Consider the following 26,341-nt stretch of genomic DNA (forward strand, 5'->3'; position numbering starts at 1 on the left):
ACCTTGTTTTATCAAAATGTCAGAAAGTAAATTAGTCTTTTTTGCTTTGTTTTAAAATAAATATACATCCATTGTCTTGTATTGAAATGTATATTAATACATCTTATCTTGTGATATTTTGGAAAATTCAAGTATTTTTTTAAGGAAAGCATGAAGATGAACATAAAATGGAAATGCTAATTGCAGCTTCAAAACATCTATGATTCTGAATATGAAAACAATCATTTTGCCTAAAGTTTGACTATAATGAGCAGCACTTCTGTCCTGTTTAGAGAAGCAGCAAGTTTTTCAAAACAGGACAACAGTGATCCAGTGAGCTTGACTTTCCAGAGGAAAGCAGTACCTGCCTCACCTTTTGGAAGGGAATCTACTCTCTAATTAATGGTGCCATTCCTTTTTTTTTTTTTTTAAGGTGTCCAAAGACAAGAAGTGGTCTGTAAAAGATTGGATGACAACTCCATTGTCCAGAACAATTTCTGTGATCCTGACAGTAAGCCACCTGAAAATCAAAGAGCCTGCAACACTGAGCCCTGCCCACCTGAGTAAGTATGACAAAAAGTGAGACTTCGTTTCCTTGGGTTCAAGAAGAAAACATTACGTATTAATATTTGCCTCTTGCAAAATTTTATGGTACCTACTGCAGCGTGAAGCACATAAAGCAACAAGAGTGGTGGGCCTTTTAAAAGACCACTTGCTTTTCTTCTTCCTCTTCTCTGCTAGGCAGCTTTATAAACTTATCTCAGAGTAAATCTTCAAAACTATGTAAAAGAAAATTATGGGGCTGGAGAGATGGCGCACTGGTTAAGAGCACTGGCTGCTCTCCCCGAGGACCTGGGTTCAGTTCCCAGCACACACATGGTGGCTCACAATTGTCTGTAACTCCAGTTCCAGGGGATCTGACACCCTCATACAGACATATATATATATAGGCAAAACACCAATGAATATAAAAAAATCATGTAAAAAAAAGAAAATTATAGTCAAAATCCATGGTCTAGGTTTTGTCACAATAGCTTTAGCATATTTTTGTATCATTTTTAGTTTAGCTCATCAACTTAATGCCCTGGCATTCAAGATTTTAGACATCACACTGGTCATCTAGTTGGTCATTTAAGGCCTCTGGATGGTACTGGTTACAACTGGTTTTTTGTTTTTGTTTTTCATGACAGGGTTTCTTTATGTGGCCCTGGATGTCCTGGATCTCAATCTGTAGACTAGGCTGGCCACAAACCCACAGAGACCCGCCTGCCTCTGCCTCCTGAGTGCTGGGATTAAAGTGTGCACCATCACTGCCCAGCTCCAAGTCTACATTCTTAAACCCAACACCTTGAAGATTTCATGCCAATCTTCATTCCATCTATACCCGTGGTTCTTAGCCTTCCTAATACTGCCAACCTTTAAGACAGCTCCTCTTGTTGTGGTGACCACCAACCACAAAATTATTTCCATCAATACTTCATGACTGTAATTTTGCTGCTGTTATGAATCAGAGTGTAAACATCTCATATGTGACCCCCAAAAGGATCATGACCCACAGGTTGAGAACCACTGATCTACCACATTAGAGCTAAATATCTCAATAAAAGCTCTTTAAATATTAACTGTCATATTAAACCATCTGATTAAGTTTCCTAATTCCTTTCCTTTTGTAGTTGTGATATGAAGTTTCTTGCTTAAGGTTGAAGGTGGAATTCAAAAGCTAAGTATAAAGTATAAAGAGAATGTAAAATTAGAAGAGTTTAGTCTGACTTTTTTTCTTTTTTGAAATTTCAAAAGGTACATATCTTTATATCTTTATTAGTCAATTTCTGCTAGCTGCTTTTTAAGTTTCTTTTTTTATTCTTTTGAGTTCAGACAATGAAAGAGAAATTTTAAATGTTTTGAATGGTTGCATATGTAAGATTCCCAGTAGACATTTGTATTCTGGGGATTAACATCATATGCTACTATGATTCAACAGGACCCGATGTGAGTGTGAAAGAAAAGGAACAGGTTCTTTTCTACACAATGATGTGATGCACAGATAAAAGGAAGGGAAAACTTCATTAGTATTTTAATGTATGTTATTTCTAGGTGTTTTTATGTATATATAGACGTGTATATATAATGAAATGGTATAGTCCTTAGATGTAATAGTCATTTCTTAGTGCATTTTGAACATTATCTTTAAAAACATGTAGTTGTTATGTCCTTGTTTATTTAAACTAAACTCCACTGTTCTGCAATCCTGGATCTATTTACATTTTTTCTTGCCTGTGATACCACAACACTAACCATAACGTTGTATATAATTGTATCCTCTGCAGTACAAGGAGGAATACAATTTCTAGTCAAGTAGGAAAGCATTTTAGTGTTTGTGACACATAACCAAATTGTTCACCAGAAAAGTTTTAAGAATGTACACTCCACCTAACAATGTACATGAGTATATATGAATTATTCATTCATGTATGAATGCTATTTTCCTGAACTGAATACTGAATACATTTTACTTTTATTTATTTTGAAGCAGCATCTCAATATGTAACCCTAAAACTTGCTCTGTAGACCAGGCTGGCCTTGAACTTACCAAGATCTCACCTCTGCTCCTGCCCCTGCCCCTGCCCCTGCCCCTGCCTCTGCCAGGCTTGAAGGCCAAACTCCTTCGTTATTTTATGGCGAGAAAAGATGTGACATCTAGTTGCTCTTCTATTTTGTATTTTTGGTGTTGTTTTGTTGCTATTAGGCTGGTAATTTAACAACTCCATTCAGGGCCCATCTATGCTAGTTGTTTTTGCCTTTTCTCTTCATGACCTATTTCACTTTATAGAAGTATTTATAATTTTGTTATTACTTGTATAAACTCTTGATATATTTAATAATTAACTCTTTTACTTGTATTTAAAATAATTTTGTAGTTTGTTATATGTCTTTTATATTATTTATTGTTTTCATCTATTTTTACTTAGAAAACTCAACAATAGACCAGGCATAGTTGAACCCAATGCCTACAATCATATGTGCAAGGAGACAGGATAATCAAGAGTTTAAGGAGTTCAATACCAGCATTGACTATGTAGAAAATATAAGCAACTTCATAAGGTCCTTTCTCAATAAAATAAAGTTAAGCAGAAAAAAATTTAAAAATACTTCAGAAAATATAAATTTTCTAATAATTTCATTAATTTAATACTTAGTCTCACCTACTTTGTTATTCTTTCAAAGCTTTTTTCTTGCTTTAATATACTCTTTTATATACTTGGAATATATTATCCTAACTAATTTGAAAAAGGGATCTAGATTTTCCTAACATCATTAAATTAAAACCCTTAGCAGCATTTTAAATAAAAAATATCTTTTCAAATAATGAAATATTTTTAGGTTTTGGTTATGTTGAGAGCATATGTAGGTATGTATGGAAAAATAGAGTAAGGTTGACAAGTACAAGAGACTTGGAAGAATAGACAAAAGAGGTATTAGGAAAAGAATAATAATAGTATTTATTTGGAAGATGTTAAAGAGCCAGCAGAAGCCTTGCTAGGGAGAATGCTGTTTCATGTTCACAGCAACAGCTTTTTAATGAAAAAGTACAGTGGCCTTAGTAGTGAACTGAGTGAAAATAGAATCTATGATGTAGGCTTACATAGTTGAAAAGAAAGAAAACATTAATATTAAAGGATATGACTGAAGGGAAGCTAGTGTCCCTGCATAAGAAAAGGAAGCAGAGTTGAACCCCGTGTGAAAGGCCAAGCATCCCATCTTTATAGTGCTGTGTTTTAATGCAATCATATTTCTACATATGGTCTTATGGGTAAATTGTTAATAGAAATATTAGTTCTTTATAGTACTGTGGTTTTTAAGTTTCTAGAAACCAAACAATTTTTTTAAAGCCACTACATATATTGTAGTAATACTGAGACCAGAATTTGAAAACACCAAGTTAATCAATAAAGTATGCACAGCACTATAAACTATATAAGCAAATAGATATAAAAATAACTATCATATGAAAGTGCAGTAAGAGAATTATTAACAAACATATAAAAGACAGCACAGAATAGGAAGAATTTGTTTGTACTAGGGACTGAACCCAGGGCCTCACACATGCCAGCCATGTGCTCTCCACTGAGTTATAGTGCTAGACATTTTTACTTTTTTGCTTTCTATTTTTAGATGGGATCTTATTAAGTTGCATAAGCTAGCTTTGGACTCATTCTTTATCTCCAGCAAGCCTCCTGCCTCAGCTTCCCAAGTAACTGAGATGACAGCCCTATTTTACCAGGCCTAATTAAGAAATTTATTTTTATCCAGGGGCTAGGATTTATTTAATTGACTCTTTTATGGTTCAACATTTGACAATTATTTTGAGTCATTGAACCTTTCCCGTGGGCATTTATAAAATTTGTTATTTTAAGTTTAGAAAAAGATTCATGAACATTCGCTATAAAACTACAAAATTTAAGACAAGAATTATAGAATAATCTCAGCCAATTCTCATCATTTCATAGATAAGAGATTTTAATCTCTGATGATGTTTTTCCCATTACCTGATATCACTAGTATTCTAAGTTACAAACCAAATGTCTAGTGGCACTGCATGTGTCTAACTTGCTTCATCAAAACATTCCCAGTTGTCATAATTTAAAGGATGCTTATTAATGCTTAAGAATTGAGAAAATTCCTTGCTTATAGAATGCTTATAGCATACAGTTCTATCCAATCATGGTTTTCACTTTTTTAATTGAAGAAAAATTTAAATCTAAGAAAGTTGTAGCATTAGTAAAGATGATACTGCCAATTTCTGAAGACTTTTAAAAAATTTTTGTGTTGTGTTTTTAGGCAATAAAAATTGATTAGACTTGATTCTGCAATAAAGACTGGAAAATCCTTTGTCTTTCCCACCCCCATAAATGCTAGGTATTGAACCCACAGTTCAAGACTTTGTCTTTCTTTGAATATAACTGTTTAAAAAGTTTATTTTCTTTGCTCTGCCGTTTTGCTTTAAATTCCAATGCAAAAAAAAAAACAACAACAACAAAAAAAAAAAACAAAACACACACCTGATTGTATGATAAGCTCTTCAAAAATGTCTGGTTTTATCAAGTTTGGATCAAAATTTTATGTAGCCCCTCTCTTTTTCCCTCCTCTTTGTATTATTTTCTTAATAATAATCAGACAATAGAATGAGGTCAGTTGACACAGGGTACAAAAAGCCACTTTGTTTTCTGATGTTCAGACATTCACCCTGTTATAGCATATGCCTGTAGTCTCAGTGCTTGGAAGACTGAAGCAGATTGCTGGGAATTCAAGGCCACCCTAGGGTTCATGGTGAAATCCAAACCAATCTAAGCTACAGAATGAGACCTTGTCGAACAAAGACAAATCAACAAACAAGAGTAAACAAACCTCCTGACATGAATACTACTATTTTTAGCCCTAATGGATGGTAGACATTTTGATCACGAGATGCTGAGAAGAGGCATCTTTAATCCCAACACTTGGGAGGCGGAGGTAGGTGCAGCTCAGTAAATTCAAGCCAGTTTGGTCTACAGAGTGAAATAACTAACACACAAAAAAAGAGCTAGACCCATCTCACAGCAAACACACAAGAACAACTAGACCTTGAAAAAAACTCAGAAAAAAACCAGCTCTAAGATGTCTCAGGCCATAAGAATCCAAAAGCTGTGATTACCCGAAATGATATTTTTCCCATTACCTGATATTATAGAATGATATTATAGAATTCTTATAGCATACAGTTCTATCCAATCATGGTTTTCACTTTTTTAATTGAGAAAATATTACAGATATTACAGAATCTAAAGGTGAGAAAATAGAAAACAAAGAGGCCATTAGCATGTTAGACATGTAAAGAAGGAAGATGATGGAAGCAGTAATACTAAACTAGACTGAGAACAGTCAGACTGAGACAAATGCAGTGGTAAAGTTGCAACATTTACTTCAATAATTAGGCCATGAATAGGTTTTCAGAGAGACATGGGAAGGGATAATACAATGCATGATACAGCTAAACACAGGAACTGAATGTGAAACTTATGATTACAGTCATGAAGAAAATTTGTAGGGTGACTAGTTAATAATTTACTTCCAAGTTGGTAAAAAGAGTGATAAATTCATACTAAGATTCTGTGGAAATACTGTTGACAATAAAAGAGCAATAAAGAAAAAGAAAAATAAGTAAATATTAAAACTACAGGAGTGCCCTGGCTCTTCTGTTCTCTATAGCAGTGCCTCTCAAATCATGCTGCCTGTGAGCACCTGTGTTTAATTTAAAGGTCTCTATCCCTCTCACATCATGAGACCTAATGAGATCATGGCTGAAAGTGGAGTGACTGAGCTTTTTGTGGCTGAATTATACACATTTCTGTTTTATCCCCTAATCTTGGTGATGAAATCACTGTTGCAAATTGAATCAGACTTTCACTATGGCTGGCATGCAAGTGATTTTTCTCAGTACCCATTTTCCTCCTTACCAAATTTGGTACTAACAACTTGGGATCATTTTCATTTGTGGGGAACAGAATGAAAGAAATAAGGAAAACACTTTAAATCTCCTCAGGAAAATGACTTAATAGAGAAAAATATAGTAGTCAAAATTTTTTAATTCAACATTAAATTATTATTTTTAAAATGAATTTTAAGTCAAAAGTTTTTTGAGTTGGGAAATAACATTTTAAGTTTGAAAACTGATTATAATATTTATAATGTCATTTTCTCTATAAATGGTGATAAAACAATCTTGAGCAGAAGCCATTTTGACTTGCTGGGTTAAATGTAGTCTTGCATTAGGATGCTGGTACTGATGTCCTTAAGATGTTGTATTTCATATATAAAACCTTCACAGTGAACTTTTGATCAGGAAAGTCATGAGATGGGTTCTTAAACTTTTCACATCCCTTTCCCTGCTTAGTTTCATAACCAAGAACATAAGCATGACAGTTGCATGGCTTATAATCATAGATTGAAAAAATATCCTGTGATATATATTATTTTTTCTACAATGTTAAGAATCAGATTCAGTGGCAATAGCAGTTGATGAGGAATCTAGTCTGTGTTCCATTGTTGTTCTTTTTATGACTTTGGAGAACTATTTTTCTAACATGGGATCTTGGTGGGGTTTTTGTTTTGTTTTGTTTGTTTGTTTCCCCTGTAGAATAAAGTACAATACATTGAACATGGTAGACATTTAGCAAATGCTTATTAAGAGTACAATAATTCTTATGGGACATAATAAAACTTCAAATGAGCTAACTTCAGTACATAAGACTCACATAGCAGAGCTCAAGAAAGTGTCAGGGTAGACCTACTAGACTCATGAGCAGAGGCATCAGCAGGACTTCCCAGCTCCTCTGTTTGAGGGTAACACGGCCATGAGCGGCCCTAGACATGCGTCCTCATGCACCTTTGTGACAGGAAGGGAAAGGACCACTTTTGCATCAGCTGAGATGTAAAAATTCTTATTGGCCTGAACAGGGTCATGCTTCTCACTGGACCTATTAACAGCATCCAGGAGAGTGATAGTGCAGAAGTGATAGTGCCCCTTCTTTTTTTTTTTTTTTTTTTTTTTTTTTTTTTTTTTTTTTGCCCCTTCTTGAAATTACACACATGTGAGGATTCACTGATAACTTTAAACTGAAGAAAAGGAGTGGCATAAGTGCAGGTCATGCCTAAGACAGTTGAGAGTCTTCCTATATTAACTGTGAGAAACAAGAAGCTCTTGTTTTTCTTTTCTGTTTTTATAGAACTGGCTTAAGGCTCCATTCTTGCAGAAGAATATTATTGGTATAGATACCTGGCCTTTCTCTGTCCCTATAAGGACTTTAAAGTCCTACTTCTTTCATGAGAGTTTATTTCTAGAAATTAGAAAACAAATTGCCAGCTCTTTTGGGATTGAGGATATGATCCTCACTTGTAAGAGAAGTGGCTACAATGTCATTATAATAAGACTCTTCACTGTTTTATGCTTGCTACATTCCAGACTGCACTCAGTGGGGTATTTAAAGCACCTAGCTAATGTTCCCTAAATCCTGTATTATTGTGTTTTATTTATTCACATTCAGAATGTCAAACTGGCAGCTTGAAATTGGCCTTAGTGCAGTATTTACTGCACTAAGGAAAGGAAAGGGCAAATGGCACAATCACAACTCTACCCCTCCCATGGATAACCAATTATTAAACATTTACTGGCATGTTCTAGAACTTATAAGTATATTATTTAAACCTCATGGAAATATTATGAGGTAATTTTTATCTTCAGAAATTAATGTTAAAGGAGAAAGCAAAAACTTTCATTGGGTATTATTTGTTTGAACTCAGTTTCTGCTTGCTTCAAAGCCTAGTTGTTGCGCTTTAGATGGCAACTGAGTAACAGCAAACAGTGATTTGTTTAATGGCTCTTGCATTTGCATTGTCCTATCACCCACCACAGAGCTGTCACTTTTCTAGGGAGAGTAAGAAGTCCACTCAGCTAAATGCCTCTCAAGTGCAAGGAAGACACTGTTTTCTGAATTTCTTCCATGTCTCACTTCAGATGGTTCATTGGAGACTGGTTGGAGTGCAGCAAAACTTGTGATGGTGGGATGCGCACGAGGGCTGTGCTCTGCATCAGGAAGGTTGGACCGTCTGAGGAGGAGACACTGGACTACAGTGACTGTTTAACCCACCGGCCTGTGGAGAAAGAATCTTGCAACAACCAGTCGTGTCCACCTCAGTGGGTAGCTTTGGACTGGTCTGAAGTAAGAAAATCTGGGGCTGTGTGTTTTGAGATGTCTAAGTTATCAATACCAAGGCATTTAATATTTAAGCACAACCACGCATGGGTCTTAGCCTTAACAAGTTTAGAACTACCTAAAAGTGAATTTGGCCATATGATATTTTTATTATTGCTTGTCTAGAAGTAAGAGGCTTTTGAGGCAAAGATCTCAATGAGAAACTCATCATTAATTTAATTAAGAAATACATGTAAAATAAATTTGAAATAGTATTATTGTGAATACCATAGGAGCTTTTCCTACTGGTTCCTCACAAACTCAGCACCAGTGACATGAAATTAAAATTGAAATTCAATGAGAGAGTCAAGAACTTTTCTTACCCTGAAGCATGCTCAGATCAAGAGAGGCCTTTTCTGATGTTCAATTTTAAAGGTCAAGGTTTTTTTAATATTTTATTTTTCCAAGTAATATAATAGCTTATTACATAATTTTTAGGTATGAGTTCTTTTACAAATCAGTTGTATCTTGTTAAATATCTATACTTTTTTTTACTTTTTGTACATTTATTTGAGGAAGGAATATAAATAAATACATTTATTTATATTAAGGAAGGAGTGCTTGCTAGAGTGCATGTATAGAAATCAAAGGACAACTTGCAGGACCTAGCCCTTTCCTTCCATACTGAGAAGGTTAATCTCAGGCCGTCAGGCTGTACCAATTGAGTAATTTTACTTGCTTAGACTGTTTTAAATTAATTTATTTCTTTATTTATGTGTGTACATGTGTAAATGTGGGCTTGCTCATTCCATGGTACATATGTAGAATTCAGGAGACAACTTGTGCAAGTCAGTTCTCTCCTTCCACCGTATGGGTCCTAGAGACTGAATTTACGTCGTCAGTCTTGGTGGGAAGCATCTTTGATCACTGAGCTATTTTACCAGCCATTCATCTATAACTTTAATTGCTTCTATTTTTTATCTGGAGAAGAGAAAGGGAGCTGAGGGATGTAGCATGCCAAAATATCAAATCAAGTATTATATCTTTGTTTATGTTATTATTATATGTAATCTGACTAAAATGAAATGGGGGCATACTTGTTAACAAAATGATATAATACAAAGGCATCCCAAAATGATATTGTGGAAAATAAGGTATTAAGCAGTTAATTCTTAACTCATCAGCGTGCATGATACACAAATGCATGCAAACACATACTCTGTACCAGTGACTTTCAACCTTCCTAGTGCTGTGACCCTTTAATACAATTCCTCATGTTGTGGTAAGTCCCAGCTATAAAATCATTTTCATTGCTACTTGATATAACTGTAATTTTGCTACTTTTATGAATCATAATATAAACATCTGTGTTTTCCAATGGTCTTAGGCAAGCTTTGTGAAAGGGTCATTTTTGACCCACAGGTTGAGAACTACTGCTTTATACTGTTCACATTTTCTGTAGAAGAGATGAATCCTTCTGTAGTGTTTGTTAATGTTAAGGAAAATGGATACCTAAAGAGAATTCTTTCAAGTTGATAAAACTAGATGCATATTAGATTCTTTTCTAGCATATCCTGCTAGAGACACTGTGCTACTTGCTTTGAGAATTTCCAGTAGTCCTCTTAAGTTTGTCAGAAGCAAACAAAAACCTTAAAGACTTTTCTTTAGGAACCTCTGTATATAACTGTTCCCTCTCTCCTTGAATGACCTTGTTAAAGGTAGTCCATGGGTAGCTGGGAGTGGTGGCCACATTCCTTTAATCTCAGCACCTGGGAGACAGGCAGACAGACCTGGTCTACAGAACAAGTTCCAGTCCAGCCAAGGCTACATAGAAAGACCTTAACCTCCTCCTCCCCATGAAAAAAATATGGTTCATGGAAATATGATTCTGAGCAGTTATGTTTATTCCTGGAATCTCTGGGAGGAATGTGGGTATTCTCTCAAGATGTCTGACTATATTACAGTCTCTGTAATCACATTCTGCCCATCTAACCTGGGTCCTAGTTTCAGTTCAGCATATAGACATCAGCATGATCTAGTCTGTGGTTGTGGAAAAGACAACAGATTTCTTTTCTTCACAGGAAGTACCTGAATGTCTAAATTCACCTGAACATGAAGTGCATTAACAATAGCCATTTTTCATGATTATGAATCTTCATTCCCAGGATGAAAATGCATAGATGAAGGCCAATAACAGTGGCAAATTTGTTATGGTAAAAATTGTAGTGGGAGACAATATAATTGGCTTCAATAGTTTTAGGATGTCAAGTTTGTAATGATAAATGAGTGCTTCCTGGGGTAGACATTGTAGAGAACATGAAAGGACTTTGTAGGCTCTGGAAAACATGAATGTAACTAGAACACATTGTAATAGTGTTTGATAACAGGGAACTCTGAGCTATGAATGCATAACTATTACAGAAACTCATAATTGAGATGGCCAGGGAGATATCCATTAATATAAAGGTTTGCAGTTACCTCCAGAAGGGTTCAGGTTTTTGTGTCCCCAAATAAGGACTTCAACAGAGACATGTAGATAAAAAGCAAAGCTAGAGAATTTGTTAAGAAGGAATACATACTTCAAAAAAAAAAAGTAGGCCCAGGAAGGAAAAGATTTAGAAGCTCAAGGGCAATGCTTTACCAAAAATTAGCACATTTCACGGGCTTTGGGAGCTTCTTGCATAGTGTGGGCTTTCTTGCATATGTTCTAGATATACCTTCCTGCATCAGATGTCTAAGTAGCATTGTAAATCTCCATTCAGGAGTGTGTGTTAAGTAATATAATGGGCCATAGGTCGCCTTCAGTCACTCAAGAGTGTATCTGTGACAGTGGCTCCAACCAGTTCTCCTTGGCTTCAGATCTTTCCACTCTTGGGAAATGACTTCTCTCTTTGCCAGTTTTGTAGCAATTATAAGGCTTTCCTCACCTCACTTGCTGCCTTGCTTCTCCTTCTTAAGGAGAACCTGCTACAGGGTCAGAAGCCTTTTTAGTTGACTGGAATTGAATATTAAAGGACAGTAGAATTTTAGAAGAAAAGGGAAACTTAAAAAAAACTGAACAGAAACACAAAATATTGTAATGTATGTGCCAGTAATTCCTGCAATTAAAGACAGGAGGATTGTTGTGAGGTTGAAGCCCACCTGAACTTCAAATAAGTTAGTTCCAGATCAGTCTGGACCATACAGTAGGTTCCTTCCTCAAATAAGAAGAAAAGGCAAAAGAGAGAAAAGAGGAAAAGGAACACAAAGATTGTACCAAATCATCCTTGAAAAAGAAACAAAAGACGTTTTTGCCAACCAGTAAAATAGACTCATCTCATTGCCATTGCATTCTTGTTTTCAAAATAAGTAACCAAATACAATCACCTTGAAGAAAGAAACCTTTAAAAAGTGTTTGAAATGGAAGCATATCGATAAATATGAGGTGTCTTTCTGCATTCAGTTCATACAGATTACATTTAAACTTTTTTGGAATTCTTATTCTACGCAGCTTCTCTCTGAAGCGATGTTCTCCACTGGCTTAAGAAGCACAGAGGCATCCCCGGAAGCTGCCTGCAACACATGCACGTGCTGAGGACACTTTTAGTCACTTAAGATAGCTGAGTCCAAAGCTTAGGAGAAGAAGTGCCGGGAAGCGGAGTACACATGCTGGGACTAGCACCCTCCATAAAGCATTAGTAGCTGCTATTGTTTCTCCTCAGATCACCTCAGAAAACTAGCAGGTGCAGAGCATAATTTAGGAAGTGCCGACATTACCGTCTAATTGAACAACATCTTTATTGCCATTATGTTTTTGGTCAAGAGGAAGGAAATGGCTCTCGTCTGCCATCCCTGCTTGTTTGGCAAATGTGGGTTTCCCTTCTTATACTTTACTAGGAAGCCTAGCTCTAGGCGGGTTACTGTAAGGAAGGATGACCAGCACCAAAAGCCAGCCTGTGAGCAGCTGAAGAGAGAAGCACAAGCCTGTGCCTTAGAGGAGGAGAGCATCTTTCACTGTGGGAAAGGTGGCTGCGGAGAAGAACAGGCAACATTCTATCTCTTTGTAAGCCAGTCTTGAAAAATGCAGCCTATTTTCTTTCCACACACCCTCAAAAACCTCCCTGTTCTTTCTGCTCCCTCTTCTGATTGTCTGATCAGAAGGATTTGCTAGATGGTCACACTCTGAATGAACCTGTTCTGAGTGGTAGCCCCACCTTTGGTATTTTCTTAGAAGTGATTTTTGTTATTTAATTTTTATGATCATGCCTAAATAGTACAACATTTAAAGATCAGAGTTGACAGTCTGGCTATAGACATGGAGTGCTTGCGGCTAGCTCTGTAGGGCTCAGACCCAGAATACTCATTGAACAAGAATGTGTGAACACTTCTCAGCTTTTGACTAGGATCAAGCAGACTAAGAATGTGCAGAAATGTACAGTAGTTCTCTTTTATCCTCAGGGACCCTCATGAAATGCCTTTCCTCTGAAGTTCATAAAATGTGTTGTTGTGAGGTAAAAGCAGAAGAATTAGGAAGTAGTAGTAAAATGTCATGTGGGAAATGATACTTGCCTGAAATGTGTTTCATGGTGGTGGAAATAGAGGCAAATCATAATGGAGGAAAGAGTTGAATGAATGAGACCTGGTAGTTTATAAGGGAAGAGTGTGGCAGTAGCAGGGATAGAGGGGTGTTGATTTGGTCATGAAAGTAAGTAATAAATCAAGATTTTGTCTCTTGGTGTTAACTCCTACCTTTGCCTCCACTGAAGGAATCTTAGTAGAACTGTGTATTGCCCTCCTTAAAAATACATCTTGATAAATCCTTTTCTAACTTGGAGGAAACGCACTATTCTATTACTGGACTCATTGTGATAAAGAGACTGTATAGACTGCTTGATTTTTTTTCATCTCAAAAAAACACCTCAATATTTTTCTCCTCTATACCAATATAATAGGCTCAAAGACTAATAAAATAAAAGCCACTGAGATAAAGCACGTAAAAATTTAATTTCTACACCCGTTCTCATAAAATGTGACATAGCCTTATGTCCCCCATGTCTGTCTCCTACATAAGCATACAGGCTTTTTGAGCATGGAGACTCTCATTTTCTTTCATGCTGCACCCTTCAAGTCCATGTAATTCACATAGAACAGTGGTTCTCGGCCTTTCGAATGCTGCCGTCCTTTAATACAGATACTCATGTTGTGGTGACCACCCAAAATAAATTATTTTGATACTTAATAACTGTAATTTTGCTGTTATAAATCATAATGTAAATTTTTTTTGAGATAAAAGCTTGTCAAAGGAGTCACTTGAAAACCACTGCTATAGAAGCTCAGGAAATAGATTTGAATGAAAGGTACAAATAACGGCTTGCACATGTATATAAAGCCCTCAATTGACTGAGAGAGAAAAGATTTGGAGAAAGGGTCCAGAAAACTGCAGAACTTGAGCCAGCCATTGTTTTAAGTAGGTGACTTAGAGAAGCATCTAGAGACAGGTAAAGCAAAGGATTTGTGACGTAGGAAGAGGTGTCATTTTCTTGGTATGAAGAGCAGACACCCAGTTCTTAGTGTTTGTGACTTATGGACATGAAGAAGTACAAAGGTATTTTATACGCTAACCCTTTCCTGCAGGCATGTATTTCTGACTACCACACTGTGGGAACAGTTGAACTGCTCCACTGCCAGCTTGCTCCACAAGCTCTTGTGGTCTGCTAATAACATAAAAGTTCTCTTTCGAAGACCATACCCAGCAAGTAGGCTTCCACATTCCAGAATGTAGCCGGAGCTTATCACAGCTAAAGGAAGCCAAGGATTGGGAGAATAGAAGAACAAGCCTATCCCTAATAAAAGAAGAAAATGTTAGCCAAGAAAAGCAAATACTGCATTTAGGTCTTAAAGACCTTAGGGAAAAGATAAAAGTACTTCCCCTTACACTGACTGTTGAGGGAACTTCGTAACTGAGAGCTTTTCTTATAGTGTGCATTTTATACACCTGCACATTTGCTTCTAGAGTCTCCTCATACTTTCCTGTATTTAAATTGTTGTTATTCAACATTTGTTTTTTTTTCCAGTGTACTCCAAAATGTGGACCAGGATTCAAGCATCGGATTGTTCTGTGCAAGAGCAGTGACCTTTCTAAAACATTCCCAGCTGCACAATGTCCAGAGGAGAGCAAACCTCCAGCTCGCATGCGCTGCAGTCTGGGCCGCTGCCCTCCTCCCCGCTGGGTGGTAGGAGACTGGGGCCAGGTGAGGCCACCAGGCTGTGGGCTCCTTGGAGATAAAAACCTCAACTTTCTAATTTGATCATTGTGAGGGCTTAAGAGAGGAGTAAGAATTAACTCATAGAACTCTTAACTTACGAGATCCACCTGTTAAACTCCACAAGCCCTTGAGACCAGCTATGGTTAAATACACACTTAGCCACACTTCTCCACACCTGGAAACATTCCACTCTATTGCTCTCATTATTATTGTTATTATTTGGAGGGTTGAAACAGGGCCAAACCTTTGTGTAGTCTATACTTGCTTCAAAATCAAAATCCTCCTGTGTAGCCAGACTGTTGGCTACTTTCTTACTTTTACTGGCTTCTTTTTCTTGTCTCCCTACACCACTCCTATCTCTTGCAGCCCCCCAACACCACACAAGGTAGAAAAGAAAGGTTAGAGGGTAAAAGAGGCATCAATATCATCGTTAGACTACTTCTTGCTGATTAGGGGCGTGGAATTCCTTGGGGCAAGTTTGATCTTCATTGTCAGAATATCTCCAACCAACAAACAGAAATCTAGGAAACAGCAATAAACAGCAACCAGCAAAAACAGCAGAGCAGCAGCTCTCGGCTCTCAGCTCTCAGGGCTCTGGCATTTATCATGCATTTGCAGAAACTATCTTCAGCTGGCAACATTGTGCCTGCACTAGAGCACAAGACAGTTCATAACCAGCTGCTGTGGACAGTCTGTAGCAGCCCTATATCCCACAGCTGGGATTGAAACAGTGTATTTAAAGAAACCAAAACTTCTCACTTAACTACTATCTCAACCTCTTACTAAGAGGGATAATAGGCACGCACTACAATCCAAGCCCCATATATCCCAAATTTACCTGTTCTTTGGCTCCTACCAGTTCAAGTTCAATGTCAGACAGACTCAATAAGCAGAACTGCAAACAAACCACAGCATTGGAATCCTAGTTCTTAACTAATTCAGTAATAAATCAGTTAATACTAGTATCTTTTTTTTATCTCCACATTATGAATAGTTTAATTATTTTTATTGAAAATATTTTTTCATACAATATATTCTGGTCATGCTTTTCCTACTACAACTCCTTCCATATCCTTTAAACCCATCCAGCTCCATGCCCTTTCTTTATTCTCTTTAAAAATCTATCGTACAAATATAAAGCACAAACCAGAATTTAAAAATACCCAAGAAACACACACACACAAAATTGGAAACCATAATATAAAAAAAAAAAGACCAAAGAAAACAACATGAGACAAAAAGTCTATAAAAACACCATTGAGATTGTTTTCTGTTGGTCGTCTACTTCTGGGCCTGAGGCCTACTTTTAAGTGTAGTTAATATACTCAGTAAGACTCTGTTGGAGAAAATTAATTTTTCCTTTGCAAGTGGATGTCAATTGGAGATAGCTTCTTAGTTAGGAATACCAGTATCTTAACTTTCCCACTTATAAAGTATGTAATTCCTTCTAACCTCACAGAGAAGTTTTTGGGGCATTCATTAAAATACTGATGTGATTGATAAGACACAAAATTAATACTTAAACTTCAAATTACTTTTCTCTGATGTACACTGTAAATTAGAAAACAGTGAATAAGACTTTTGACATGTATATATGTCAAACTCATTTTCATTTTATGCTGCAATTTTTCTTCTTCTTTTTTAATAATAAAAAATTGACATTTCTTTGTTGTAAATGATGGGGTGCTGGGGCTCAAACTCAGGTCATTAAGCTTGGCGGCTACCCCTTCACCTGCTGAGCCTTTTTGCTGGCTGAGTTCCTGCTTTCCTTCTTTCTTCCACTCCTTATATATGTTGTTAGTTTGTGCTATCAGCCATGTTCAGGTCTATAAAAAACAAGCTGGTTCTCATCACAAAAATAACTATGCCTATATTAACTAACAAAATTTAGTCATTGTACAGTATATATACATATATATTTCAAAATGTCAGACCATTCATGATAAATGAATACAATTCTATGAAGGAAAAAATTATTTAAAAGAAAACCAAATTGATATATTTTATGTAGTAGTGAAATTAAATACCGTTGTTCTTCAAAGAAGAAATCTGTTAAGCCACATTAAGGAAATAGTAAGCAACTATGAGTGGTCACTCTATCTATAATCTCAGCATTTGGGAGGCTAAGGAAGGATGCTCTTGAGATAAAGGCCAGCCTGTATTGCATACTGTAACTTTCTTTAATAGTAATAATATTACAGAAAGTAAATTGCCAGGGGCTGGGGAAATGGCTTAGTATGTAAATTCCTTGCCAGGTAAGCATAAGAATCTGAGTTTGAATCTCTAACACCATGTAAAAAGGCCAAATGTGGTAGTATGTGTCTGTAACTTCAACACTGAGAGAAATGGAGACAGAAGGATTCTTGGCACTTGCTGACTAGCCATTTAGCTGAATCAGTGAACTTCAATGAGACATATTGTCTCTATATATTAAAGGTAGAGAACTACTGGGGAAGATTTCCAACATCAACTTTGGCATCCACATGCACACACATACACACACACAAACACACATAAATATGTACATACACACATACAGCACACAATACAGGTATACCACACACACGAAAGAAAGAAGTAGATTATAAGTAGTCAGTCCTCATGGAGCACAGCAGTACTTATACTCCTTTTGTGTTTTGCCTGGAAGATGTTCAGTATCCACACAGTATATGGAGACACTTTGCTCTGTGTCCAGGCCTCTGGGAAGAAGGGTGATCATAAAATAACCAAAGTTTTGCATCTCTGCAGAAGCACTTAGTATAACTTAATCTTAAATGAAATATGCCTGATAAGATTAGTCATTGCTTTGCTAACACTGCATTATTAACAAAATTTTCACTAAGAGGTTAATGGTACAAAATCAATATTATACCATTGAAGGTTCTATACAGACATGGTGACATGAATTGTATTTTAAGCCAGATAGTTATTACCTTCGTGTAGCTGAAAAGAGAAGGAAGTATGCTAACACAAACTATTTCTAAGGTGTTTGCGGCTGATATTTTCTTAGAAAATTCAAGGCACTATGCAAGTTCTTTTTTAAATTTTCATTTATATTAATGTGCATGATGTATATGTGTGACGTGTGAATTCAGACACATGTTCCACAGTGAGCATGTGGAAGTCCTAGGACAGCTCTCTGGTTCAGTTCTCTCCCTCCACCTTTATTTGGGTTCCAAAAATAGAACTCCGATCATCAGGCTTATGGATTAAAAGCTTTGCTCACTGAACCACCCCATGCATCTAGCCCTGTATTACTTCCTCTGTAGGACTTCTCTTTACTCTTGTTAATTCTTCCAGACTTGTTTGGAATAGTTATGATAGCCCAAGAAATTACTCTCCATTTACTTGAGTACTATATTGCTTCAGTTTTCTAGATAAAGAATGCAATTCTGGAGTTTTGAAAGAATTCCATAGTAAAGTGGATGAGTTATACTTCTCTCAATAACAATTGCTTATGGACTTTAAAAGTTAATATGTGTGATATTTAAAGTTATATCTTTTTTTATCTGATAAACACTGTGTAAATCAATGTTTTGGTCTTTATATCTTTATATCTGGATTTAGTGCTCTGCTCAGTGTGGCTTAGGACAGCAAATGCGAACTGTCCAGTGTCTCTCCTATACTGGACAGGCATCTGTTGACTGTCCAGAAGCTGTTCGGCCTCCATCCATGCAGCAGTGTGAAAGCAAATGTGACAGTACTCCAATTTCTAGTACTGAAGGTGAGTATCCCTTGGTAAAGGCTTCATTCTCTATTACTCACCTCTACTGTTCCCAGCATTTGAAGAGTCCCAAAAGGCACAATTAGGGTACAGTTTGTTCCAAGAATTTGTGAAAGCTGTTATGTGTCCGGCGCCTATAATCAGGAAACCCGTTTTATCCCGATTCTTTCACTATATGTTTAACATTAAGTCACTCACTGTCTGGGGAGAAATTTACTTGTCTATAAAATGAGATGTCAGAGTGAGTATTTCTAAGGTCATGTCTAACTTAGTGTTCTAGTTGACCCTCACCAGAACTCTAGAGTTGCTTTCTAAAGAACTACTGTTCAAAATGAAAACATTTAGCCAGGCTTGGGGCCTCACACTTACTTCTAATCCCATATTCGGCAGGCTGACACACAAGGATCACCACAAGTTCAAGGCTAGCATAGGTTACATAGTGAGTTCAGGCCAATTTAGGCAACAGAGTAGGACTCTGTCTCCAAAGAGACAAACAAACAAACAAACAAAAAAACAAAAAATAACAAGTAAAGATGGAAAACTTTCGTTTCTTTTTGGAAAAGATAAAGAATGCTTCTAGCAAGAGCCAGTTCTTGTAAGCTAGACATGGTGGCACACGCCTTTAATCACAGCCATCAGGAGGCAGAGGCAAGTGTATCTCTGTGAGTTCAAGGCCACTCTGGTCTATACAGTGAGTTCCAAGAGAGCCAGGACTCTGTAGAGTTCCCCAGTCTCAAAACACCAAAAACAAATTAAAACAAAACAAAACAGAGTTCTTGTGGTACATACAATGAAAGCATATGTTTGAAACTGTGTATTTTAAATACCAGTTTCTCATCGTAGAGAAGTGTAAAAAACAAAAACAAAAAAGACCTGTATGAAGGTTAATAAAGGAGGACAAGGGTTTTTATACTTTGAAATTTCTTTCTTTTTCTTATACACTGGGAAATCCATTTATTAACAGCAGATTATAGCCAAAATCCTGAAATTAACTTGCATTTAAGTAAAAGTACTTTATCCATGTAGGCATCATTCAAAATGTCTTAAATAGCAGTACATATGAGATTTCAGAAGTTATCCAGAATACCAGAATATGAAGATAAATATAGTCAGAAATTTCAAACTTCCTGTACATATATATATATATATATACAGGCTCTCCAACAGCGTCTGAAACCATGGATTTAAATTATTTTTCTCTTATAAAGGAAAAAAATTAGTTAGAACTGGCTTATAGTTCAGAGGTTTAGTCTATTATCATCATAGTGGGAAGCATGGCAGCATTCAGGCAAACATTGGTTCTGAAGGAGTTGAGTTCTACAGCTTGATCCACAGGAGTAGAAGGAGAATGTGTGTATTATATTGGTCATAGCTTGAGCATAGATAAGACCTCAACGTCTGCCCCTAAAGTGACACACTTACTCCATACCTAATCCAACAAGGCCACACCTCCTAATAGTGCTACTCCCAATGGGCAAAGCATTCAAACACATGAGTCTATGAGGACTACCTATTCAAACCAGCACATTCTAGTCACTGGCCCCCGTAGGCTTATAGCCAAAAAATACTGCAAAAAATGCATTTAGTCCAGGATTTAAATTATTTAAAAGGACCTAGCTATATAGCTCTGCTCCTCCAACCCCCCCCCGAAAAAAAGGAACAAAAAACCCAGAAATATAAACTCTAATAATTTTTTTATAATTTTGTAATGAAAATGAAATGCTTCTAAGCCTCTTCAACAGATGTCTGTTCCTTTTAGTCAGCTCTTTCCAGACTGAAGGATGTTCTTAAAATTGTGTTTATGATTTTAAAGTTTCTTTAGGATTTTATTTTGAGGAGGGTGTTCATCTTCTGTGATATATACAGAGGTCTTGCATCTTTGGCAAGGGTCTGCTTGTTTAACTTTGACTATAAACACTGCATTTGTTATAATGTATATTATATTTTTTAGAATAATGTAGCAATATCCCACATTAATTTAAAATCATAACTTTAATTTGCAAACCTTTAGCTCTAATGCCATCTGTGTTTGTTGTTGTCCCTATAATAAGGTATAGCCTAAAAATTTAGCTTTCCATTTCTTGCAAATAATTCAAAGTGTATAGTAAACAGAAACTGTTTTCTTAAAAATAGATTTCTTTTAAGTGATCTCAATGAAGTCATTTCTCTTCTATGAGACTTGTAGCAAACAACTTTCACTCATTGTAAGTTATTAGCAGCCCATCTTTTGGGTGTAGGTCTTTTTTATTTTAGAATTGGAAGATGCAAGGTTAAATGGTAGAGAAGATTAAACAAAAGGGTCAAACTACTCTGTGTATTTGATCCTTTAATTCTATTTATGTTACATACATAATGTTTATATTATATGTCTGAATAATATCATACAGTCTTTATAATAATCTTCTGCAACATAGTATTGCTGATAAGAAATTGAGGCATGGAGGCACAAAGAAAGATGAGAATTTGTCCAGACTACAAGTCTAGGAAGTGGTAGACACAGATGGCAAGATTTGAACCAGATTTGGCGGAGCCTCAAAGCATGTCAATTTCCAAGCATGCTTACATCCTTTCTTTTTTTTTTTTTTTTTTGAAAAGTTTTTCTATGTAACCCATGCTGGCCTGGTGTTCATGATCTTTCTGCCTCAGTCTTCCAAACTTGTATTATAGGAGTATGCCTTCACCTCCAGCTATTTTATTTTAATTTAAAAAGAAAGGTAAAATATGCTATGTGAAGCTGTTTATGAAAGTTCTAAGAGAGGCTCAAATGAAATCAATTACTTTAACCTTTTGGTTCAAGGCAGCCTGCACAGACTAAATGGTCTGTGAGTGAGCTGTAATGTATCATTGGAAAAGCCCAAAGTGTTCTTAGAAAACTGAAGGCAGTATTTGACCCAAATCATAAGTTGTCACCCATAGAGAAAAGGGATTGGGTAGATGCCATAGGGTTGTCAAGATAGGGTTTTACACAAGCATAATGGCTTGGTTTGGAGGATCAGATTGGAGAGATAAGATGGAGGAAAATCTGACAAGAGGAAAAATCTAGAGGACCAGTTTCTAGTTAATGATGCAGAATAGAAAGGACTGTGCTATCAAAAGAGTTGGGCTCCCTTGACTCCCATGGAGAGGCTGCTGGAAGGCAGTTTAACTCTGCCACTACAGAGCAGGTTAGGGGCACTCTCTTGGGACCTAAAACACAACCCTTCTTTTGGATTGGTGTGGATAAAATGGTCTATAGTTAAAACCTTGAGAACTGTTTCAACTAGTGAGGCTTTGGAAATTATCACTCACCTACTCAATATTTTATTATGAAAATAACAAAGTTTCAAATTCTTCAGTGAAAAGAGTTCTTCAGTGAAAACCACTATCTAGTGCATTAACATTCTAGTAAACTTGCTTTATTTTAGATATAATCCACCCTTCAAGGTGAATAGGGGTTTGGGGTTTTTTTGTTTGTATTGTTTTGTTTACAATTTTACATATATACACCTACTCACTGACTATGCTCATTTCCACATCGCTACATCCCTGCTTACTCTTCTCCCCCACAAGTCTCTCTCACATTCAGGTCTATTTGTTTTGTTTGGTGGCCCACTGAGATTAATCAGAGCCATATGTGTGACCGTGGGTTTAGAACTCTCCACTGGAGCCTGGTCAGCTCAGCAGACAGTACATAACTATAGGCAGTGTTTTTTAAAGAACATACTCTATTCATGCTGCCAGTAATTATTTACTTTATCAGCCACTGAGACTAGAGATACCACAAAGTTCTGTCCACACAGGGAGCATAACTTAGTAGAGACTGTGGCCTACAGACCAGCATGGTGAGCAGTATTTTAGCAGAAATACAAAGCTCCTCAGTGCACACTGAGTGTAATGAACAGAAGCATCACTGGCACGGTGAATGGGATCTGGGAGCTGGATGAATTGATAACAGCAATTCATCAAGGAGATGCCAGATGTGGGATGTTCCTGGCTGAAGCAAGCATGTGCAGTCATGATGGGATTGGAGTAAGATGATAGATAGATAGATAGATAGATAGATAGATAGATAGATAGATAGATAGATAGATGCAGAGAGATTTTTTTAATGGAAGAAAGTTTAAGCCAGTGAAGGACAGTAAGAGAAAGAACCAGAAGTAGGGCATCAAGAAATTAAAATAGTGAAAGGAAATAGGAGATGGAAAAGGCAGTGTGGTTACTGTGTCCAACATCTGCTTTTGTTCTGTTCTTTCTGAAAGCCTTCAGTGAAAGGTTAAAACTTCATGGGCAGGATCCTGACAGGCGTGACAGGCTGCCACTGTGAGGGTAACACCACATTGCTGCCGAGAGTGAATTATAGACAGACTGGGTACCACTGTGTTTAAAATACTAAGATTTTCAAGTGCATATGGCAGCTGGGTCTAGCCCATTCAAGCTTACCTGAAATTCTATCTCCAAATGCTGTTTTATTCATTGTTCATGCAGTTTCAAGTTTCCTCATAGTTTATATGGGGAGTCTTTTCTGCTTCTCAGTATTACAAGGCACTCTGTCATCTAGTATTTGTTGCTGGCAGATAATGATTCATGGTATGCTGTGAGCTGGTAATTAACCCAGGAGAGCTGTGAGTAGTAAGCGTTGGTCTACCAGCTTGAGATGTCATATGGTCGCTTTGCTGGGTCTCCGTTTCCCTCAGAAACACTTCTCTGGGAAAGCCTGGGAAGCTCCCAAATCTCATAATGAAATCTGTGAAACAAGTAGCTACAGAATTTAGTCCTTAATATGAAAGCTGGTATATGAAAATCAGCAAGATAGGTGAGAAAAATTATTTGAAGACCTTAATTTATCACTCCATTAATATTCCTGTCTGTCGATTTTTTGAAGGAGCCTGGAGTTGAGTTGGTATTATACCATCTTGAGGTTGAATGTGGTTGGTATTAAGGAATAGGACTAATGGAAGGAAGAAGATGAGGAAGGGAAGGAAGACAGAAGGCAGCTGTCTGTGTTAATTTGAAATCAGAGTAGAGTGTGGTGGCTGATACTGCCTTGCTTCAGGGGCTTGTTGGGTCATCCCTGACTACCTAACTGCATTAAGTGTCAAAGGCTCTAGTGTGCTTTTCTCTGAAAAGCACTCTGACGCCAGCCCCGGTGCCACATGTCCATGTGCCTCTTTGCTCTCTCATTTCTCAGTGGGCTCTCCATTCCCATGAACAAGCTGTCGGAGGGTATTCCTAGTCTTTAATCCAAAAGGTAAACCCTAGATACTCAACGTGTAGTTCCAGTTACTACACTCTTCTGAGTCTCACAAAGAGCTTATAGGTGCAGAGGGGACAGTCTGACTACATTCATTTTGCCTGTACTGTATGCATACTGAATGTTCCAACCTGTTCATGGAAATCTCTTTCCCTGAGTATTCTAACCCATTCCATGATCCAAGTAGACAAGGTCTACAATGTTTGATGAAATTGTTCAGGACCATTACCATTTGAGGAGCTCGTCTTGTATTACATGGACCAAATCAAGCTTTAAAGTTGTAATGAATCAAGAAGCAAGTGCATCCTAAATCCATAGCCTCTGCTTAAGTTTGAAAGCATATCTTCTAGGTCATTATTTTAAAAGATTAATGTAAAACACCTGGGAGAAACTCATTGGCACATCAATGATACATATGTTCATGTATTTCCTATGAAGTAGCTTATCCAATTGTGTTCTTCAAGTCTACCAAAGTTTATTTCCAGAATGTGTAGCAGGTTAATTACAATTCTGATAGTGGATTTAATTTACATGAAAAGAGTTTGGGAACACTGCATGAGTTATTCTCATTGTAAATACTGCATGACATTTTTCTTCAAGGCTGAGGTAGGGTATAAAAACAGGAGAGACAACTGTTTCCTAATATCCACACAGCAAGGACCCCTCACTTTAGAGTAGAAAAACAATAGAAAGAATGTTTTCCTCCCAAGAACACATTTAGCTGGTACCTGATGATACAGAAGACAAAGCCAGACTCCCTCATCTTAAACTCTATGAGCTTCTGACTCCGAGTCTACTGTATAAAAGACAACAGAAGAGTAACCTGTAGTGGAGAAAATGTAGTAGTAAAACCCAGGTTGTTGAACAGACCGAATACAGAAACCATTATTCCCTCCCCTAAAACTGAAGAATCCACGTTAATACTTTCCCTAGAACACTGAAGAGCATTCAGAAATTACAATGTGTTTCTGTTGTTTTTTTTTTTTTAACCTCACAGTTGTTTTTTTTTCCACAACATTCTGTCTTACTATGGTATAGTCAGGCCATATGGTAGAGCTTTTTTTTTTTTTTTTTGGGGGGGGGGACCTCCAAACTCATTAGTATGAGAGCTGGATTAGTTTACATTTCCAGTTATACCACTCCTGGGTTTTTAACCAAAGGACTCTGAGTCAACATATCATAGCAAAACTTGAACATCCATGTTTATTGCAGCAACTCACAATAAATAAGTTATGGAACCAAACTACATCCTCAACAGCAGAAGAATAGGTTAGCATACACACACACACACAGGTGTGTGTGTATATATGTATGTGTGTATGTATACATGTTGATATATAAAGAAAAACTAATGTACGTGCAGAAAATGGATACAACTGGAGATAATCATATTAAGTGAATTAAGACAGTCTCAGATGAATACCATGTTTTCTCTCACTTGTAGTTATAAATTTTAAATAGATATATAAAATCATCTATATTATACGACATGAAAATAGAAGCAAAAGTTTCTAGGAAAACAAAGGAAACTGACTGAAGGGGGCTGTGAGGGGAAGGAGATAGACAGGGTGTATGTTTAATACATGTATGGAGATGTTCTTATGTAGCATAAACCTGTACAGTGAATACACAGTGAAAATTGTTTTAAACCATGAGTTAACTATATGATTAGAAGATTTGAAGACAAGAAACTATTTCATAATTTTAACGTTTTGAGAATGAGGCAGACTGCTAAGTGGTTAAATTTTATAGTTAAGACCTCTCAAATATATCAGCAGTGTGTCAGGGCAAGACAGCCCTCTTGCTAAACTAGAATGGCAGTGCCGAGTTGGAAATCACCAGTATCTTTAATTCTGGTTTCAAAATTATGAAGATTCCATTCAGCTTTATAATAATGGGACTTTAAAACTTTTATATCTACCATCAACTCTTTACTCATATAAGTACAAGGAAAAAAACGTTAGGAGGGATAATTTAGTCTACCCTGAATGCCTGTGATCTAGAAACATCTTTCTTTTCTCCCAAACATTTCTCCCCTTCTTTAAGAAGGTTGATCAAACTCTGAGAAATTAGAAAATCTGGCTATAATACTCTACAGGGCGCCTTACCACTGTGTCACCTAGAATAGAGACCTACACAGGCAGACACATTTTTATTTAAATGCCAAGAATGTTGCCAAAACAAGAGTGGCTTTACAATCAGGCAAACCTGAGGTTTGACCCCAGTCTTTTTAGAGCCTAGCTCTATGACCCACTATGGGTTCCAAAACCTTTTTGAACTTAAGCTTTGCTGTGTATGTAAAGCTGGCATTTCACACACTTAAAAGGATTACATATTAAAGTATAAAATTGCCTAAGGTTATACCTGACATAAAGGAAGTAATTGATAAATTACACTGTTTAATGCTGTTCCTAAATTAAGCTCTTGTGGAGTT

At 36.7% G+C, this 26,341-nt stretch overlaps 1 protein-coding gene across 4 annotated transcripts in view; it reads left to right on the forward strand.

Annotated features, from left to right (window-relative positions):
• Adamts6 (ADAM metallopeptidase with thrombospondin type 1 motif 6) overlaps positions 1-26,341 on the forward strand; it is a 263,176-nt gene that overhangs the window by 231,218 nt on the left and 5,617 nt on the right. For 3 of the 4 annotated variants that reach the window (XM_060385684.1, XM_060385685.1, XM_060385686.1), the window contains 4 exons: positions 413-542; positions 8,531-8,735; positions 14,762-14,938; positions 18,521-18,677. In XM_060385684.1, coding sequence (XP_060241667.1) covers positions 413-542; positions 8,531-8,735; positions 14,762-14,938; positions 18,521-18,677 — 669 coding nt within the window. Of the gene's footprint in view, positions 1-412; positions 543-8,530; positions 8,736-14,761; positions 14,939-18,520; positions 18,678-26,341 lie in introns of those variants that run through there. The other variant, XR_009592406.1, reaches the window with a different exon arrangement.

The sequence above is a fragment of the Meriones unguiculatus genome, chromosome 6 (assembly GCF_030254825.1).
Source record: "Meriones unguiculatus strain TT.TT164.6M chromosome 6, Bangor_MerUng_6.1, whole genome shotgun sequence".
Lineage (NCBI taxonomy): Eukaryota > Metazoa > Chordata > Mammalia > Rodentia > Muridae > Meriones > Meriones unguiculatus.